Below are 13,220 nucleotides of genomic sequence, written 5' to 3' on the forward strand. Positions count from 1 at the left end.
TAACGGCAGCAGCCACCACTTCTCGGAATCGCGTTGCAGCACCGCCAGCAGCACCGGAAGTCCCAGCAGTATCAGCTCCCCGCGGCCAATCCCTAAACCGACGGCAACGGTCGCTTCCAGCCTTCCGGGAAACTCCGGAAGCAACAACCATCACTCCAATGGAAGCAATGGGCACCAGAACGGTTCCTCGGATATGGGCTCGAATGCTGGCGGTAACACTGACGGAGGAGCTTCCTCGGATGATGCCCGATCCGAGACCGGAAGCAGCAAGGACGGCGAAAATGGGAGCAACCTGTGGCCGGCGTGGGTGTACTGCACCCGGTACAGCGATCGACCCAGTTCCGGTGAGTTTGAGTTTCATTTTTTTTTTTTTTGATGGGAAAAAAAACTAAGAGAAGACAGACTATTTTCATTATGCTTGACAAACGAATGTTTACAACTTGAAATCGCTTATCGCTAGTCTACTTAAAGGCGTTTTTTCTGCTATGGAAACAATATAAAAATTTAAATAGTAAATTGAGTGTCCAGTCTTTAAAGATACATTTTAGTGAGAATTTTCATAGAATATTTTCCAAATTTGATTGATTTCGATTTTTGATCACAAAATTAATTTATGAAATGCAATAGTGGTCAAAAACTTCAAGGCGTGTTCAAACCATGGGCCCTAAGATAGATTTTATATGCAATTTCCTAGAAAATTTTCAACGTTTAAATAATTTCGTTTTTTGAATTAGTAAATTAATTTAAGACTGTCTAATAAAAAAAAAACGGGTTGAGCCTAAATTTGGATTAAAATTTTAATATTTTGTTTTTTTTTTCAATTTTAAACAATAAAAGCATTATTCAGACTGTGAATTTCATATTTTGAGAATCTGAATCGCGAATTAGTAAAACAAAAAGCGAATTTAAAGTATAAATTCTTATTCAGAGTCCTTATAAAATCAAAACTCTATGTCTTGATTTTGCATTTTATTCTGAATTCTGAATCTGAATCTGAATTCTGAATTCTGAATCTGAATTCTGAATCTGAATTCTGAATCTGAATTCTGAATCTGAATTCTGAATCTGAATTCTGAATCTGAATTCTGAATCTGAATTCTGAATCTGAATTCTGAATCTGAATTCTGAATCTGAATTCTGAATCTGAATTCTGAATCTGAATTCTGAATCTGAATTCTGAATCTGAATCTGAATTCTGAATCTGAATTCTGAATCTGAATTTTGAATCTAAATTCTGAATCTATATCCTGAATCTGAATTCTGAGTTTGAATTCTGAATCTGAATTCTTAATCTGAATTCTGAATTCTGAATCTGAAATCTGAATGTGAATTCTTAACTCTGAATTCCGAATCTGAAGTCTGAATCTGAATTCTGAATTCTGAATCTGAATTCTGAAACTGAATTCTAAATCTGAACTCTGAATCTGAATTCTGAATCTGAATTCTGAATCTGAATCTGAATTCTGAATCTGAAATCTGAATCTGAATTCTGAATCTGAATTCTGAATCTGAATTCTGAATCTGAATTTTGAATCTGAATTCTGAATCTGAATTCTGAATCTGAATTCTGAATCTGAATTCTGAATCTGAATTCTGAATCTGAATTCTGAATCTGAATTCTGAATCTGAATTCTGAATCTGAATTCTGAATCTGAATTCTGAATCTGAATTCTGAATCTGAATTCTGAATCTGAATTCTGAATCTGAATTCTGAATCTGAATTCTGAATCTGAATTCTGAATCTGAATTCTGAATCTGAATTCTGAATCTGAATTCTGAATCTGAATTCTGAATCTGAATTCTGAATCTGAATTCTGAATCTGAATTCTGAATCTGAATTCTGAATCTGAATTCTGAATCTGAATTCTGAATCTGAATTCTGAATCTGAATTCTGAATCTGAATTCTGAATCTGAATTCTGAATCTGAATTCTGAATCTGAATTCTGAATCTGAATTCTGAATCTGAATTCTGGATTCTGAATCTGAATTCTGAATCTGAGTTCTGAATCTGAATTCTGAATCTGAATTCCGAATCTGAGTTCTGATTTCTGAATCTGAATTCTAAATAGAATGATGAATTTGAATTTTGATTTTGAATTAAAATGAACATCTTAGTTTGGAATCAATAGTGGCCTAACTTCAGGCGAATTTTTCTTTTCCCTACAGCTTTCTAGGCTGCATATAAAAATTTTAAATTATACGAATGTCGTTCAAGAAGTTTTTTCTCATCAAACTTCTTCGTCCACGAATGGAAGATCATCTTAAAATAGCTGGAAAGAAATCCTCAGGAAAATACTTTCTTTTAAATCATCCAGACGAAGGTTTCTGTTTTTTTTAACTCAATGAAAGCAACGCAATTCGCGATTCAATCTCGGATCGGATCAACGTGCACTTGCACAAACACACAAAATGGTCGACCGATCGATAGCAATCGCTATCGCTTTTTTTTCTTTTCTTGCGATCGCTACCTTTCAATCGCTTGAATCGCGCTCTCGCTTCGAATCTTGCATAAAGCAGAGCAAAAATAAATAGCCGATTAATTGAAGAAATAAATAAATTTATTTCCATCCCTCCGCCCGCCTACTTCTCCTCTTCTTTATTGGTAAGTTCAATTGACTGCCAGTCAGTAGATAATAGTCAGCAGCAGCCATTGCTCTATTTTAGAACCGTGAGCTTAGGCTAGGTAGGCTTCGAATTTCATTGAACTCCAATCCTGTTCGAGGAGCGTGCACTCACTCTACCAGTTAGTTAGTCAGTTAGTGGTTAATTAATATCGAAATCGATAATGCAATTTGAACATGAGCAAGCGGGCCCGCTCTCAGAATTGATCTAGATAAGTAGCAAACCCCCTTGCTGGATGGAGACTTAAGCTTAAGTTCCTCATGGTATCGTAAAGCCAACTGATATTTCAATCGGGTAGCCTCCGGACTTGTGTACGGGTTCCAGCCAATCGTAGGACTTTTATTACAAAATAATTAAAATTTATTAACTCGTTCATCCGAGGGGGCCTCCGATGTGAGTATTATAACTCATGCGGTCACTATACTATTGCTTGCTGCCGCTGATGCTGTTACGGTGCATTAATCCCGCTAGAATCTTGACAACTACTACTAGACTCAGTCGGAATCGGTTGAAGTTTTACGATCTCGTGTTTTTTTTTCTGGTAGTGGCAAGCGGCAACCTCGGGAAATAAATTTGTTCGACACGCTTCCCTGATTCACTGAATCGTGTCGCTGCCCTTTTAGAGATCTCGGCGCGTTCTCTAATAGGTTCTCCAATTCTCACAAGTACAATAATTGGGACCGATCAAGGGAACATAAATCGATCATCGTTTGTTCGTTACTGGCTCGTAAAAAACGGCCTCCAGCATCATCCAGAAGCTGGAGACGAACGGAAGAACAGAAATCATCATCAAAAGCCATTATCTTGTTCTAACATATCATCGGACATATTAATTCCCTATCCAAAAATAAAAACCAACAAACCGAAACGATGCTTTCTCCCTCTCAAGAAAACCGGGCGCGTTGTGACACATCTGGTTGACGGGAGGACCGAATCTTGGAGGGAAAACAGAGTTAAAGTGCAAGAAAAACAAGGGACCGAAAAACTGTCACACGAGCGCACCCGCTTATAGGCTGCCTACTTTGATCTGACAAACTGTTAACTTGTGTTCCGTTCTTTTTTTCTCGTCCATCGTCATCATCCAAGTTGGCTCACACTTTTTTTCTGGTTGAGAGCTCTTCTAAAGATCAAAGTAGAACTCAAAGCTAGTGTAAATAAATACTAATCGTTGGGTTTGTTTTGAATGTTTTTTTTTGGTTTTTACTCGTCACTCATCGACCAGACTTGGTTTGCTAATTAACGCGACCGTCTCGTTGACAAAAGTTTGGCGCTCGGAAGTGTCGTGACGCCTGACTTCAAAGGTTCTGCTGTTGGTGCGCTCAATTTGGGAAAATTCAACCTCTTAACGAGCACAGCACAGCAGCAACAATTCAGCTAATTTGAATCCCCTCCAGATTGATACTCGCATTTAAGCTGCCACTCGCCCTTATTAGTGGGCCGTAAATCAAACTCCGATTTGCTCCAGATTCCTCCGGGAATCCACGAATTACCATCACCACCATCATAGGAAAATATTATGAGGGTTTATGAATAAATTATCACCCCGTCCTAAAATGTGCGGCGCATAAATCTTTCCACAACTTGACGTCGTAGACGTTTTTACGCAACCGGAGAGCGGAGAGATAACCCTTTTTTTCAAAGCCTGCTAAGTTTGGGCAAACGCACCTCCTTCCAAACGGCTTGACAGACGAACCGAAGCGGGCGAACAAATTGTGCGCATTCTCTCACGTGTATTTGCGCCCATAGTGTTCCCGATCCTATTCAGACTTTATCATTGATGTTGTATGATAGCGCGATGGGGCATATATGGTCGACCACCGATCCATCGCTCTTGACATGGCTATCGGACGTGTCGTCGTCAACCAGACAGCAATCGCATCGCTGACAGGCAATTTGCTGCGGCCCCAGAGATTGGGTGATAATCCGCTGTTTAAGGAAAAGCAGAGACGTTCGTCAACGTCTCAATCGATGGAACCGCGGATCTTCATCGATCCGCGACATGCACACACAAACACCACTTTCTGTGCAGTGCAGCAACTGTAATGACATAATTGTTACCCGGCGAAGCCTTCTGGACTAGAAGCCATTTGCATAAACACTGCAAAACTGGGCGACGCCGCCATTATGACTTTATTAGCCTCCACATCTCCCCCCTTTCCGTCTTTCACACTAGCGAAGTCTACACGGATACTTCAAACAACTCAACCTCGAGGACCTAATCAATACCCGGTTTTCAAAACAAAACCCTCACCTAGCTCAAAAGTTGATAACGACCAGAGGGCTGCACCTTGTTTGTGAGAAAAGATTGTGTATGTTCTCGACTTTCGCGCCGCCACACGAGTTACGCAAACAAGGCACGCCATCATCATGAAGAAATTTGGTTTGTTTTGACAGTTTTCCTTTCCGAAAAGTGGCGACCGTACGAGACAAGGGGCGTGTCCATTGCTTGTTATTATTTTATTTTCTTTCAATCGTACGTTTGTACGCGACAAGCACCTCACCGACGTAATTATCTGTCACGCTACCTCGCCGTCGTTGTTCTTGACCAGTTGTTGTTGTACTTTTTTTTTTTGAGCCAATTTGTTCGAAAACGAACTTAAACTACTAGCAGCTGTCAAAAAATGATGATCCACTTTCTGCTTATCGGTGCAGAAATTTCTAGCAGTTGGACAGTTTTTCGAACACCTTTTGGCTGCCATCGTTGAGGGGATCTATTAAAATGTCAAATTATCGCCTGGTTAGTTTATTTCATCTTTCTTTAGGGCTTCGCCTTTCTTCCGAAGGGAGACTGTACGCGAAAAAAGTGAGACATCCCGGAAAAGGGTTGACTCTGAAACCGTTTTTCACTAATAACTCTTCTAGTATTCTGTAAAAATCTATAATTTTTTGTAGCTCTTTGAAGGACGATATTCTCCGTCGTTTGAGCCCATTATGAGTAACATTGGCTCGCACAGTTTGGCTAAAACCATGAGAACAGAATACCGACGCACAGACATTTTCGGTAACTATCAAACTGAGTCGAAACCAATCGATCTGTCCCGCTTTTTCCGAGCACTGTTTTCAACCCTTATAAGCTGACAAGTTCTGAAAATTGTTTTGTTTCTTAACCACCTCTCCCAACTAGGAGAAAATATGTGTAGTTATACTTATTCTTATAAATATTCATATGGTCTCGGCGCGTAGACAGGTTTGTTGGCCAAAGCGCGCTCACACAACCACGCACACCGGTAGCAAGCAACAGAAGTCAATAAAGTTAAGAAAAAAAAACTCATGCTTCGAGTGGGTTGCTCTCGCCAACGGGCAGCAGCAACACAAAACCCATAGGGAGAATTAATTATCGAACTAATATTTTAATTAATATAAAAAAAAACAAGCGCTAGAATCGGCTTTCCAGAGATGGTAGCTCGAGTAGCTGCTTTAGGCACTTTTTCGCTCGTTTTGCCCTAATCGTGTAAGCACCTCATGTGAGTGTGTGAGCGCGCACACGAGGAAAAATTATATCCTCCGCTATTAATTAGAATGATTATTTATTTTTATTAATTTAAATTAGTTGTCAGTCAGTGAGCTTGGACTGACGGACAACGGACGACGACGGTCTGTTGTTTGTTGTTGGTCTAGGAAGAAAGCTTCCTCTGCCGCCTCCGGTCGTATTCTATTCGGCGTTCATTAACATACGGAACCGATTTAGATTACAACCCTGGTCGTTGGCGTTTTCGTCTTCGTCGCCACTTGTGCTTGCTGGGCAAAACATAACAAAAACCCCAAAAAAGACGACGTGCATAATTCTTTCCGACTAGTTACCTTCGGCGAGTTTGCCACTTTAAGAAGGTAAGTTTATTATTGCCACCCATTGTGTGTGCGCGCCGAGGAGAAGTTTCGGTTGTTACATTTTCTAGACGATGGTTCAGCAGCAACCGAACTTAAAAAAATCGTGAACAATCCTAGTAGCCTCAGTGATAAAACTGAGCGTTCGCGAGCGCGCCATCTTTTGTTTTGGGTGTGGGGGTATGGTAATAAAAGCAAAACCGTGCAACAACTCCGACGAGGGGTACGAGAATGTGTGAAAATCACGTTCTTGGCGAAATAATTTTCCGTCGATCGGATTGGTGGGGGGTAATTAAGAAATGGACGCGACCCAACTTTCGCAACGGAAGCCATCGCTGCGTGACATTTGACGAATGAGTTCAGCGCGCAGTAGGCTGATGACCTTATCTGAACTTGCCCGTTGCACACACAAAAGCCCACAAATGGCGCCAAATAAATGTTGCCAAATCGTGTGCGGTGTGTGGAATTTGCTGATTTGTGCGGGTTTTGCTTTCCTTTCCCGTCAAATGCCGAAACCGGCAGTCATAAATTGTCGTTCGCGAACAACCACACCGTGCGCTATCTCAAATGTGCCTTAATTGAATTAGATAACAGGCATTAATTATTATTTATACTTACACCCGGGGTGGAGTTCCAAGCGTTCGTAACCTGTTTGCAGGCACCGTTATCGCCCCGGTGCTTTCTATCTCTTTCGACTGCTCTCCTTCTTTATCTATCGTCCAGTTGCTTTCAGTTGCAAGTTTATAGCGCGCTTCTGCGCAGCAAATTTCACACCAGTGACATTTTTATTAATTTTTGCTCTTGTTTTCTCTTGATTTCCTTCGCAGGTCCGCGATACCGACGGGTGAAAACGCCGAAGCCAAAGGGTGAAAACGAGGAGAAACGTCCCCGCACCGCATTCACCACTGCCCAACTGCAAAGACTGAAGGTAAGCTCTCGTTTCGTTGATCCAGAATAAAGCAAAAAAACTTATCCTTATCCCGCAACAACACATTTGGCCCGAATCAGGAACTAACCCATGGCTTGCTTTTTTTTCTTTTCTCCCTTTTCCTAACAGAACGAATTCACTGAAAATCGCTACCTGACGGAGAAACGCCGCCAAGCGCTGAGTGCCGAGCTTAACCTCAACGAATCGCAGATCAAGATTTGGTTCCAGAACAAGCGAGCCAAGATCAAGAAGACTAACTCGGAGAAGAACCCGCTAGCACTGCAGCTGATGGCCCAAGGACTCTACAACCACTCGACCGTGCCGCTGACCAAGGAAGAGGAAGAGCTGGAGATGCGTATGAATGGACAAATCCCGTAAGCTTGAAGGAACAGGCCTGGTTATGCAAATTTCGAAACCGAATCCCGCATCACCTCTAATTAGAGGCACAGCTCAGCGAGAGGAGAAATCTACCGGTGGACCTGCGGAAACAAAAGAATCCATAATGAAGGGCAGCTTGGGAAGCGGCTCCTGAATAATTGATCTCTTGCCAAGGTGGCTATTGGCAGGCATTTTGTTGCTGCATCACTCCCGGTTGACGTTCGACATTCTGAGCAGTTACAATGGCAACAGCAATATAACAACATCAACAACAAAAAACGGCAGCGAGAAGCTGTCACTCATCCCCGCGATGTGAATGCATGAGAAAAGCAGGCGAGGCTTATTTATATACATAACAACAATAATAACACCAAGAATCATCTCGGGCTTACTGGGTCGTCTCCCATTCCCCATCGCCATTTGACAGTTTGGGGCAAGCGAGGACTGATTGGCCGGTGAAAGTTCATAAAAACAACACCCGAGAAACTCAGCTCAAGTACAATTACATTTAAATAGTTGAATAAATGTTCAGCCGACCGATCCTTTCTCGCGGAACGTCGGAAATCCGCTCCGGAAAAAAACAAACAAACAAATCCCAGTTACAAAAACAGCCGAGGAACACAGATCGCTGCTGGCCGTGTGAATGTAAACAGATAGCATATTTAGTTCAACCACAGCAACAACAACAGTAACAAAAAGTGTTCCCACTGACAGTTCCCGCTGAAGGTGGCCAAAGTAGGGATCAGCTTCATCGAAACCCTACCCGCAAAATGTATGTAAATATCTCCTAACGTTACACGGATATCGGCCTATTACTGAGAGATTGATGCAAATTTGTGGTGCAATATAATTATCGATATTCAAAGGAACGTTCCAGTTTGAAGAGAAAGAAAACAATCACGCCTACTAGAAAAACGACAAAACATGAAAACCAATCAAGTGATTAATTGTCACAAGGAAACCGATCAGCAATAGACTATTTTAGACCAGAAACACAAGTTATTAGTTGTCAACGACACCAACACACAAACAAACCGACTAGTTGTAAGTACTCACCGAGAAACGCCAGGGATAGCGCAAAAGCAAAACATTACAACCTAGTAGACTAAGGCATAATCTTGCTCGAAGCTTTTTCCCCCTCTTCTTCTGCTTCGTCTTATATTTCGGCTTACTGTAGTAAAACATGTAAATTATTTAAACTTCCAAACGTTACAAATTAAAAAAAAAACTAGGCAGAGCACTTTCAGTGGACAAAAAACTCAACCCTTATAAAAGAAGCGCAAATAAACCGAAAAGCCTCCCTCGTGTATGTAAATAGCAAAAGGGCGCGCGTGTAGGCAGAAAAGAAGGAACAGGAGAGTGTGTAAAATATAGGAGCTACTAAAAATTAATCGTTCGAGATTAGAGACAGTGTGTCTGTGAATATCGCGGAAAGGGGATCGAGAAGCTAACCGAGTTGAATTCCCACGCGCGCATGTTTGTTTCTTTTGCAAATCTAATCCCATTTGAGCTACTTCAGAAGAAGGGCGGCGATGCGCCGTCGTATTTGGTCTAATCTCAAATTATGCCAACGTTCAACAACCAGCTTTTTTACCTAGTTCGTTCTAGGTACCGGGATTCGCTTCCATGCTAATTACTTTAGCCTTTAGAGTCGGATTACACACGCACGGACACCACCCTCGAAAAATCTCGCAAACACTACTCAAACTAGATTACATACATAAGTAGTTTATTTATGGCTCTTAAACTATTGTATTATTCTAAATAAAAAAAAGCTATTATTTTTGCTTGAACGAAACCATTTGTAGAAACACACTGCGCCTAGAACTTCAAATAGCTAATCTTATCATTATTGTAACAATAATTATAATAATTATTACCTACCTATTATTTTCCTCTAGTGTTAAGACGATAGGCATAGAGGCAGAGAGATATGAATATTATTATTATATAATGAATAAAACAAAACACACAAAACCAGTATATAAAAGAGAGCGTAAAAAAATACGCTCATGTGATATTGAATAAAAGAGAAAATACTTTAAACTAATTGCACCGTTTTATGATTGTTGAATCAGAGATATCACGAATTCCTTTTTTATTGTTATCCGAGTACAGCTTTGAAAGCTAGTTATTATTCAAAACAAAACATGCAGAGTCAACTGAATCAAAGCAATCGAAAGATTCAGTTGAATCATTCAACCAAGTAGGCTCACATCACAATAGAGTGTAGAGTCAACTATAAATAAACTCCCAAAGTAAAAGTCTAAAAAAATAAATAAAATCAACTATTAAACTCATTTATTTGAATTCCCTTGCCTGTTTCCATATCCGAACATCGACTCTAGGGGTATGAAATCGTTGGGAATTTTTTTAAGAAAATCATTATATATGGCTAGTGGTACAGATTAACTAGCCTAGTATCTGGTAGATTCAACGCCGGATTAAGGGGAGGGGGGAGCAATTGCCCCGGGCTCCCCGGTTCAAGAATAAAAGTTTTTATATAACCAGCTATCGAAGCTGGCAAACTCTATTAAAAGTTCAAAATTTATTATACCATAAACTAGGACGGGGAGTCCCCGAAAATATAAATTAATTCAGGATTTGTAACTCACATTGTATTGAAAAAAAATTCTCCACGGCTCAATGGTATAAAAATATTTTCAACAGAATTTACCTCTGAAAAAAATAAACACGTTTACATAAGTTCTAAAATTTTTAAGTGAGAAAACATACATTTGGGATAACAATGAATTGTTATTAATTGTAATTAAAATTCGCATTAGAAAGTACGCTATACAAGTGACATAGAAGCACGTAGAGCCAAAGAGTTCTCAAAAACTGTTTTCGAGAAAACGCTCTTTAAAGTTTCCTTTTTTTTTTGTCTTTCATACATTTTTCAGATTAGAATTGAATTCGAAAAAAGCAACACTTTGTTTTGTGAATAACTTTTGAATACATTGATGGAAATTGATTGAATTTTCAGCGAAGCTGGTGACGTTCTGTCGAGTCATTTCTGAGATAGCATCTAAATAAGAAGTTTTACAACTTTTGTTTTTGGGCACCACTAGCGCCTTCTATAACACTCTTTTTCCAAATCAAGGGTGAATACGTTTCTTTTTCCTGAAGCTTGACCTTCAAAATTTCTTTTTTACTCGAAGATGTGACAAATTTAGCCGGTATTTCGAGCAGGATTTAACAACCGTGGCTTCGCTAAAAATTTCATCAATTTTCATTCATGCTTTTAAAAGTTATTCACAAAACAAAGTGTAGCCATTTTTTCGAATACCGTAAACTGGGGGAACTTTGATCAGCATGAAAATTTTGCAAATAATTACCATGAACTAAGTCTGAAATTAAAATATCCGAAAACAGTTTTCTACGTTTGAAAGCCTATAAATTGAGTTTCAAATAAGCTAAATTTGGTTTGTAGTTTTAGATTTTTTTATTGTTACCTTTTTAAAATGAAGTTTTAAAGATTTGAAATATCTGTTTTTTCGAAGACTCACAAACAAACACCTCTCCTGGTAAATGGGTTGCTTTATATGAAAGTTCAAGTTTTTTTTTTTCATTGTAAAGGTTTAATTTTAGAGTTATGTTTCTGGTCATTCTATGATAATTTTTGGATACAAAAAAAAACGGACATTTTCTATGAGAAAGCCTGTATAGAACAAATTTCAAAAAACACTATCAAATGGCTAAATTTGAATAAGAAAGAACATAGGAACAGTGGGAGGATCTAGGATTGCATGAAAGCTAAATTTCATTTGTTTTTGAGGCCAAAAAATATTGAAAAATGTTTATACTTCTGCCCCTAAATGTATGCGGCAACATTATCCATCTTATGAGTATATTTGTTTTTGAAAGAAAACGTTGAAAATTGAGTCCTATCGGAAAATTGCTGTTAAAGCTTAGTTCTTTTAGAAATGGGACAGTTACGAATGCCTGTATCTCAAAAACCTTTCATTTGATCAAAATACTTTCTATGGAAGAAATGAAACTAATCTTATGATAATTCATGAAAAATTTTGAAAAAAATTATTTATCGTTTTTTTAAAGAAAAATCTCTACTTCATTCTTGGTACCTTCTATCGGCAGGCGCACACTTTTTTCAGTCATGATATTGTACAGTTTTTTCAACTTTTACTTCGTCCAATCTGTATGCTAGGTAGCTGCATCCTCCTTCAATTTATACTTCTTTTTGGTCCAACACTTCTCTTTTAAAAGAAAATAAAGACAATTTTGTGGATAAAGCTGCTCAAAATTAACAAAACTTGATTATTTTTGAGTCACTAAAAAGAGTTTATAATGAAATTTCTGCTGGCAAAATCTGACAAAAAACGAAGTAAAACCATCATGAGATTAATATTAAATTATTATCGGTTAGTATAGATCGTAGGTTGCGAAGGGTACACACAAGATTACTCTTTTTAGGATTTTAAAAACAGCAAAATTCAATGTTTTTGTTTTGAAAAATTGTTGATTTTTTCCATAGGAGCAGAATCTTGGCAAATCATTAGGTTTTATACAAAACAACCAGCAAATACATACTTTAATATGCGAGGAACCTTACCACGAGCAGACATATTATGGGATTCAAACTCTGGAATTTGTATGATATAGGGTTTTCACAAGTTTTGTCGCCCTTCAGATATCACCTGTCTCATTGCCTCGGTGCCAGCTTTACAGCTCACGAGCTCTGGAACTAGTAAAAATTTGTTGTTTGAGATTAGGTTTGAATGACTCATAATTAGGCAACACTTTCAGCTTATCAGAGAAAATTTTTTTTGAACATTTCACCGATCTACACTTAGTTTTTCGTTTATCCAATATTAAAAATTCTGTTCTGAGACGTGTCTTCCCTGATGACCCTTAACAGTAGTTGCCGATCACGTGCTTCACTACAATGCATGATTTGAACTTTGTGGACATTTTCAATAGTGTTTTCCACTTTTCACTACTCACACACACTAAATCTTTGAATAATCAACGATTTTGTCAGCTATCCATTTGATAATGATGGTTTTTGAAGGAAACTGTGGAAGATATTTTTTTTTCTTTATCTCTTGCATCGTGAATATCTCAAAAATGCTTGAATATAAAATTTTGAAAAAAATAGGTCGGTTAGTAATTTTCACAGGCAACAAAATGCTGTCAAAATTTTAAATGTCCGATAACTAGTAAAGGAGCTATTAGCAAAAGAAAGTGTCCCATTTCTAAAAGAACTAAGCTTTATTGATGTTTTAAGCCTTCAATGCTATTTAGCATCAAACCAATAATTTTTAAGATGTTGAGATACCTTAAAACATGAAACATGAAATCTGTTTTTGTAACAAACATTGAGTTATAGCTTCAAATGTCGTTTGAATATCCTGCTATCAATGATCATGCTTTTTACTCCTTACCTCAGTAAGTATTTTAAAACTTTTTAGTGCTACAACCTACAACAAGGCAGCCGCTTCCAAA

General features: G+C 38.6%; 1 protein-coding gene across 1 annotated transcript in view; it reads left to right on the plus strand.

Annotated features, from left to right (window-relative positions):
• Positions 1 to 9,804, plus strand: part of LOC129741124 (segmentation polarity homeobox protein engrailed-like) — a 57,122-nt gene extending 47,318 nt beyond the window's left edge. The window contains 3 exon segments of the mRNA XM_055732829.1: positions 1 to 344; positions 7,276 to 7,376; positions 7,506 to 9,804. Of these exon segments, the coding sequence (XP_055588804.1) occupies positions 1 to 344; positions 7,276 to 7,376; positions 7,506 to 7,754 (694 nt within the window). The 3' untranslated portion in view covers positions 7,755 to 9,804.
• Positions 9,805 to 13,220: the final 3,416 nt, after the last annotated feature.

This window comes from Uranotaenia lowii, chromosome 2, assembly GCF_029784155.1.
Source record: "Uranotaenia lowii strain MFRU-FL chromosome 2, ASM2978415v1, whole genome shotgun sequence".
In the NCBI taxonomy this organism is placed as follows: Eukaryota; Metazoa; Arthropoda; class Insecta; order Diptera; family Culicidae; genus Uranotaenia; species Uranotaenia lowii.